Source organism: Delphinus delphis, chromosome 3 (assembly GCF_949987515.2).
Source record: "Delphinus delphis chromosome 3, mDelDel1.2, whole genome shotgun sequence".
NCBI lineage: Eukaryota > Metazoa > Chordata > Mammalia > Artiodactyla > Delphinidae > Delphinus > Delphinus delphis.
The window spans coordinates 95595716-95604094 of NC_082685.1; the positions used below are offsets into that span (position 1 = coordinate 95595716).

At 42.1% G+C, this 8379-nt stretch overlaps 1 protein-coding gene across 1 annotated transcript in view; it reads left to right on the forward strand.

Moving 5' to 3' along the window:
• The window catches only part of PCSK1 (proprotein convertase subtilisin/kexin type 1), a 42925-nt gene extending 37996 nt beyond the window's left edge, over positions 1–4929 (forward strand). The window contains exon 14 of the mRNA XM_060009132.1: positions 1822–4929. Within this exon, the coding sequence (XP_059865115.1) occupies positions 1822–2199 (378 nt within the window). The 3' untranslated portion in view covers positions 2200–4929. The remainder of the gene's footprint in view (positions 1–1821) is intronic.
• The last annotated feature ends 3450 nt before the right edge of the window (positions 4930–8379 follow it).

An 8379-nucleotide genomic window follows, 5' to 3' on the forward strand; every position in this document is an offset into this window, starting at 1 on the left:
AGTGAGAGGCCCGCGCACCGCAAAAAAAAAAAAAACACAAAAAAACATGGGTTGGGAGGAAAGGGAGTAGGAGTAAACTGTTTAGTTTCCATAGGAAATTGTTTCATTCATTTATTCTTTTATCCGAAAGTTAGAAATTAAAATGAATGAATTCAAAATTATTCAGTTCTCTAACATGAATTTTCTCCATTTATAACAATATCAAATTTTAAAGAGAGCTGTCTTTTTGTATGATCACGTATAGCTAACATTTGTATTGCACCTAGTTTGTAAGCATTTTTCACATTGTCTCATTTAACGTATAATCCTTGTAACCTAGAAAGGAGAGACCTCAATATATCCATTTTACAGAAAGAAGACCAAGGCTCAACTGATCAAATCATGCAGGCTTCTCTTTACTAATTCCTTAACTGACACTTCTTGGCAACTCCAAGGGGAGCTATAGAATCACAGTTTCTCTCAGAAAGTTGCCAAGGAAAGCTCAAGTCAGTCAGTTACGTTCCTAGGTCTCAGCCTACTGAGGCTGCTGGCTTCTCCCTTATCAGATGGTGGGCAGAAAACACATTTTCTTTATCTCTGTATCCCCCAGGCCTCTAGCACAGTGCCTCAGAGGTAGTAGGTAGGTTATCAGAATTCCCAGAATGTCCTTTCCTGAATAGGTCTGGCTCTGTGACAGGTGTTTTGGAAGGTACAAAGACATTATTTATTCAAGAAATTTATAAACTAGCTGTGAGAAGGCCTCAGCTCATATTATGGCCCGTTTACATTCTGCAGAATAGCTTTCCTCTGGGACTCCACCTTGGAGCCCTCCTCTTCCCAATTCTGGAGGCAGGTGGACCTTGTGGGTATTTCTTCCTCCAAGATTCCTTAAGGGGTATTAACAGGACCATTTGGCTGTTAAAATACTGAAATGCTTCCACAACGTTGACAAAGAGCTGCTTCTCTGATTTCTCCAGTTCCCCCCTTCCCCGCCCACCACCCCAATCTCTTCCCAGGCCCCTTCTGACAACTCAGAGGCTGAAAGTGCAGCTCCTGACAGAGCAAGAGGCCTCTAGAAAGCTATTCCCACATGACAGCACTGTTGGCGCCTCTGTACGAGTTATTACCTACATTATTATCAGCTCCTTCCCAAAACATGGGTGGGAGGAAAGGGAGTGGGAGTGGTAAACTGCTTCTTTTCCATAGGATGAAACCCTACTATCTTTTTTTTGCGGTACGCGGGCCTCTCACTGTTGTGGCCTCTCCTGTTGTGGAGCACAGGCTCCGGACGCGCAGGCTCAGCGTCCACGGCTCACGGGCCCAGCCGCTCCGCGGCATGTGGGATCTTCCCGGACCGGGGCACGAACCCGTGTCCCCTGCATCGGCAGGCGGACTCTCAACCACTGTGCCACCAGGGAAGCCCCCTACTATCTTTTAAAATTTATTTTTTCATCCAGAATTCAGACATTAAAATTAATGAATTCAATATTGTTAAATTCCCTAACATGAATTCTACTACAGCAGGCTGACAAGTGAAGGAGACCGATAGGTATAAGCGCTTACATACATCATCTGGTTCAGTCTTCAACACCACCAGAAATGGAGGGATTATTATTGCCATCTTACAGGAGAAGTTCACGGAGTTTAAAAAGGTGCCAAAGGTGCCTCAGTAAATGAGAAAATGAGGATTGAACTCCGAGATAGTGTGATTCCAAGCCTTGTGCTCTCTCTGCTCCCCAGACTGCCTCTCGAGGGGCAGGCAGTGGGCGTGTGCTGCAGCTGGCTTGCCTGCTCCTGAATAATGAGCCTTCTCCCCTTTGCCGGTGGCTTTCTGTGTTTCAGGAGCAGCCCACACAAGAGAACCTGAATGAGAACCCTCTGGCATCCAAAAGCCCCAGCAGCAGCGGTGTGGGGGGCAGAAGGGATGAGCTGGCAGAGGGAGCCCCTTCTGAGGCCATGCTACAACTCCTACAAAGCGCTTTCAGCAAAAACTCACCCCCAAAGCAATCACCAAAGAAGTCTCCAAGTGCAAAGCTCAACATCCCTTACGAAAATTTCTATGAAGCCCTGGAAAGGCTGAACAAACCTTCCCAGCTTAAAGACTCTGAGGATAGTCTGTATAATGACTATGTTGATGTTTTCTATAACACGAAACCTTATAAGCACAGGGATGACCGGCTGCTGCAAGCTCTGGTGGACATTCTGAGGAAGGAAAATTAAAATGAGTGGTGGCCCTAAGTTGGAAATAGTCATGCTTTTTCCTTCCCGTTAGATATTGCCTGTGTCTGAAGTGGTTGTTTTGTCATTGATTCTTCTGCTTGTAATATCCTTTGCGGTACTTTTTCTTTTTCTCCCCAACCTGGATAGTTGAAAGCTCTGAGCTCAAGCAGTAAATCCAACTTCCTGAATTGATTATAGCTCTTTCAAAACACATCTTCCCTGCCTGCACAAGTCAAATGTTTTGTTCTTTCTGGAGCCACGGTTCAGACGTGGTCCTCATACCACATGAGAATGCCTCCTCAAGCCTCCCATTTCATGTCTGAAAAGAAAAGGCATCACCTGGGCAACAGTTAATTTGAAAAAGTAATCTGCAAAAAGTGAGAGGAAGGAAAACTATTCTTAACAGCTTGTCCTCTGTCTTTGCCATGTGGTGATTCAAATTTTGATGCCAAAGAAGGGTTTGGAAAGTCTCTAATGAAGGAGTTCACAATCAGACTCACACCCAGACTCACCCTGGGTCTTTCTACTCCAAAGTACTGCTCATTCAGGAAGTGGCCATTAGATCATCCTGGGGAAAGGCTGGGTTATTTAGATCCAGAAACAGGCCTCAAACCCTGCATTTTCTGGTTTGAGCAGTTTTAGAGCATTTTCTTTGCCATGGAGAGGTCTCCATGGATCTAAAGGTGACTGTGACTCGTGCTGTGAGCTCTGGCCTTCCTCTCTTCCTCATTACCTTCTCCTTTCTCAGCCACAAACTAAATATTGAGAGAGCTACTGATACCACTTTCTTAGAACAAACTTATACTCGGGACTTGGCAAATTCCTAATCATAATGTTTTTAATAGTCATAATAGGAAACCACTCATAACATGGAAAACCAATAACAGGAAAATATTCATAATAAGGAGAGCCAGTGGGAGGTTTCATTTGCTTTTTAAATTATGTTCATTAGAGCAGATTTTTCTGGATCTTTGAGACTAAGTGTTTATTCCTTGACACTAAAGGCCCTTCTCCAGTCTTATAGATGATAGTATCCAAATCCTCACCAAACTGTTTCCAAGCTTCAACTCAGAGGACACAAGCTGGCAGCCCAAAGGCTAGATTTTGTCTGGCCTGTTAAATGTTTTAAATATGTGAGTGATTATTGAAAATATGAGATTTCACATAAAACCTAATTCTCAGACCCATCTTCCCTCATCGCAACAGTTGGCTGGAGCTGAGTAGCAGCTGCCCAGCTAGACTTGAACACATGCCCCCATGATACCCTGTTCCGTGCTGCTTATCACGGGCACCTTACAGGTCAGCATTCAATAGGCATTTGATTTTACCCTTTCCTGCACTAATGAACATGTACAAAGTGTAAATGCATTAGGAAAGAAATATCCCCAACTTCTTTCTGTATGATAATCCATAATTATAAGAATCTGTCATGATCTAATTTATAGGCCAAAAAAAAAAAAAGTGGTATTTGAGACCCCTGAAAGTAGCTCTGAAATCCTGTTTGACTTATGTGTTTAATCTCACCTTACCCAGATGCTCATTTATACTAATTCATTAACTGCCAATCCCCTCACTTTCCACTCCCTATATGCTCACAAAGCTTCCTGTCACCTACAATACTGGCATTCTCCCACTGAATTTGCTGTTTGCAATTCTTCCATGAAGTCTGAACTTCATAAGGCCACACATGCACTGGACCAGGAAGAGAACTACATTGAACTAGATCAGGAAAAGAACCCTAGAGTCTGTCACTTGCTTTAAAGTGTGTTTGGTAAGACAAACTTTCACCCCCAATTCTACCATTTGAATTTGTGCAGAATGAGGGTATTTCCAGAGCAATACCCATGATGCATGTAGGATGTTCTCCTGAAAGAACTGCAGTATCACTCTGTCCTTGGAAGTATCACGTGTTTGATACATAGTGTTAGATAGAATTTTGAAAATTTCTGCACAAGAAAAAGTATTAAATAAAGCTGAAAAGTACCAGAGAGTTGTTAGATCAATTTTCAACTAAAAAAATAAAGCTAAGGCCCAGAGAGGCCAATAAACAGTAAAAAATGAAAACTCATCCTATCCCCATTCCTAACCTAGTGCTAATTGTATGAAGCTTTCTTTTTCATTCTTCTGACAGTATCTTTTCCTGGTTAAAACCCCAACCAACCATTGGATTGTAGCCAAAGGTTCAATCAAGAGAAGCTTTAATGTTTAAATAAAGTCATGTTTGAATGTTTCCAACCTGGAACATACTGTTCAGACATAAAATATTTTTGTCAGTCTTTCTTAGTGCCTGTGTGGATTTTTGTGAAAATGTAGAAAAGGAAACTTATATAATATTTCCCTCAGAATTTTAAACTATATTTTCTTTACAGGTATTTATAATGCTTTACCAAATGCTTTTATCAAACAGAATTTTAAAAGGCATAATAAATTATATCAAAAACCAAAATTTTCCTGAGAATAAGAGAGTTTCATCCAATAAAATATTTTTGAAAGGCATGTTCCTCTGTCAGTGAAAACAAAAAGTATAATATATATGTGTTGTGGTATTAAAAATGACATTTGTCTAGTAGCCTAATACAATGTGTAGCTGAGTTTAACATGTATGGTCTTAGCAATTTTAAAGGAACTCCCACATTATATACTTGATGTATTAACTAGAATATGTACAATATGCTTATAAATCAAAAGAATAAATGGTTTCTCACAAAGTCAAAAAAAAAAAGCTTATGTTTCCAACAAAAACAGGACCTCCTTCTCTTACTTATTATATTTCCCAAATGAACCGTAAAAAGGAAAAGGTGAAGGTTTACATTAAGAAGTTAAATGGGCTTTCTTTCCTTTTTTATTAATTATTCTTCTTTATTTTTTGGCTTCACCACAGGGCATGTGGGATCTTAGTTCCCCGACCAGGGATTGAACCCAAGCCCCCTGCAGTGGAAGCATAGAGTCTCAACCACTAGACCACCAGGGAAGTCCCTAAATGGGCTTTCTTGAAGGTAATTTAAGAATCTGCTTAAATAGGTATATTTCATTTTCCTTTATAGCCCCGTCTTTCACTGTGTGAGTTGTATGATTGAGCGTTAACTAAAGTGTTGAGGGAAAAACAGAAAACAAAAAACCCGAACTACAGGGACTGCATGTGAGAGAAGTCATTTGCAACAGTTCACTAATCATGACATTGTTTATAGGCCAGATTACAGCAACTAAGCATTAACTCCCTCCCAGAGGGCCCCTCATTAGAAGCCCCCAATTCCTAACTCTGATCTCCTATTCTCAGGCCCATTTTTCTCTCCTGCTTCAAACCTTCATTCCAGGAATTTCCATCCACCATTGCAGAATCTGACCTCTTCCTACTGGGAGGTGGGAGGGGGAGTGTTGGTTTTCCCCCAAACCCCATTCCCTCCCCCTAAGTTATAAATACTCAGTAAAACTAAAATAATTTTTCAAGAATTCCAGAGGATTGTTCAACTGGCTTTTGTCCTCCATATCCAGCCACCTTCAAAGTCTTCCCACCAGGAGGGTTGAAGATATATCTCTGTTTTCTTTTGAATGCCCATTTGGTAACTATTGGACTAACCATGCGCAGGTTGTGAGTACAAACACAAATACACACACATGACTCAAGGACAGACATTAATTCTTAAATATAAATTTAAACCCATAAGCAGGAAGAGCAATGTTTTCCTAACTGCCTCATAATTTTACAAGGCTATGTAGCACTAACACACACGATGATGATGATTATTCACTCTACTCCTTCTGCCCCAGTAGACAGAGTGTACTTTCCTGGCCTACGGATGCTAAGCTTGATCTGCTTTGGTCAACGAAATATTAGTGAACGTGGTGCAAATAAGGGCCCTAAATCTGCTCGCGGTTTGGCTTGGCGCTTACTTTTCGGTGGTTCCGTGCTATGAGAAGAGTATGTTCCTGGGAGCTATTGCCCCTTCAGCCTGTTTCCGGAACAGATATATATGGAGCAGATCCACATTCTGGAACAAACCCCAGCCATCTCACAGCATGAACCAGAGCTGTCCAGATGAGTGCAGCCTAAATAAACTGAACTCGTCACCTTGGCAAGTTGAATTGAGAATAAATGCTGGTTGTAAGCAACTGAGTCTTCAGGTAGTTGATTACACAGCCTTACTATATCAACAAAACTAATAAAAGTTCCATTTGTTCATTCCACTACCAATACCATCCCTTTCAAATTGTGCCTTCTTGAGCCTAGAGGACAAAAAAAGAGCCAGTATTAAACCATGCACCTCTTAATGCTGATCCAATAGATAAACAAAAACCCTGCCCAAGCTTAGTCCCACCTGGAAGCAGAGCCTCAGATAATAAACAACTGCATACAGGTAGTCATTTAGGAGGTAATAGCCAAGAGCAAAAATGACTCTCACATAACTCTCAAGGAGCATGGAGTAACATTGATCAGCACAAGACTTCCCAAAGACTAGAATGGACGTTTCAGCTGACAATGGCATTGGTAGAAGGTAGCTCAGAGCAGACACCTATGCTCCCCTCTCTCCCCCGTCCCTACCCCATTCAATGCCTTCATGGTCCACCAGCCGCTCTCAGAAGCAACCCCAGCATAAGGGAAGAAAACTTGATTGGCTGAGATCAAGTTGACACCACTTATTAGAAACGCAACTTTCAACATAAACAAAGTTCTGTTACAAAAAAAAAAATGAAGTAACTTTTGCTCACTTGGGTTTTGTCTTGCAATTTGTACATCTGTACAATTTGTGTTGCCTGTATATTGCTACATATAGATATTAGGTAAGCACTAATCTATCATCAGTGTATGGGCAAAGAGGTGACTATGGTCATTATGTGTCCACCATTCTCAGGGCATGTGCAAGGGAGGCAAAAATCACTTTCTATACGGGACCTCTATGATATGTGCTCCTTCCAGACAACTTGCCTGGAACTCCATAAAGGACATTCACTCTCATCCACACCCACATACCCTCCACCTCCATAGAAGCCCATATTGTAGGTATTTTCACTGAATATTTACCTGGGGAAGGGGCCACAGTCTCAAAAAGGGTCTTCTTCATAGGAGAAGGTAGGGGGAAACATTCTCAGGTCTGCTCCTGCAGGGCTGTCATGACTATTCCCTTCCATCGTCAGTTCCTTTATCCCTGGCCCTAGTAGCCCTAACAGCAGATGGTTTATAAATCTAGATGCTGCTTTGATGTGAGGAGAGTAGCCTCTATATCTGCTTCTGCCTTAAATCCTTTAGAGTTATTACTGGCATCATCATTATTAAAGGGCAAGAAAAGTCTGAAAATGCAACAGCAACAGCTAAAGGTATAGGTTCTTGAGTCAGCCACAAGTGAATTTGAATTCTGGCTCTACAATGTCCCAGCTGTGTGCCCTAGAGAAGGTTACTTCACCTCTCTGGGTCTTGTTTCTTCATGTATGACAATGAAGTCTACTGCTCATAGGTTCACTGTTAGAATTAAATAAGATAATGGAGATAAATAATTCAGTATGGTTCTTGACCTAATAAATATTCAATAAATTTTAGTTTTTATAATTAGTGAGACTGTTACTCTTATTATTACTATGGTGCTGTGAAAACAAAACGGACATTAAAGCCAAATAGATTTCAATATGCAGCTCTTACCTACAAATTCAAGAAAGGAGAAAAAATTAGAATCAATCAAGAAGATAGGCTAGAGGGGGAAGATGGTGGAAGAGTAAGACGCAGAGATCACCTTCCTCCCCACAGATACATCAGAAATACACCTACACGTGGAACAACTCCTACAGAACACCCACTGAACGCTGGCAGAAGGCCTCAGACCTCCCAAAAGGCAAGAAACTCCCCCACGTACCTGGGTAGGGCAAAAGAAAAAAGAATAAACAGAGAAGAAAGGATAGGGACGGGACCTGCACCAGTGGGAGGGAGCTGTGAAGGAGGAAAGGTTTCCACACACTAAGAAGCCCCTTCGCGGGCAGAGACTGCGGGTGGCAGAGGGAGAAAGCTTCGGAGTCACGGAGGAGAGCACAGCAACAGGCATGCAGAGGGCAAAGCAGAGAGATTCCAACACAGAGGATCGGTGCTGACCAGCACTCACCAGCCCGAGAGGCTTGTCTGCTCACCCGCCGGGCGGGCGGGGCTGGGAGCTGAGTCTCAGGCTTCGGTCAGAGCGCCAGGAGAGGACTGGGGTT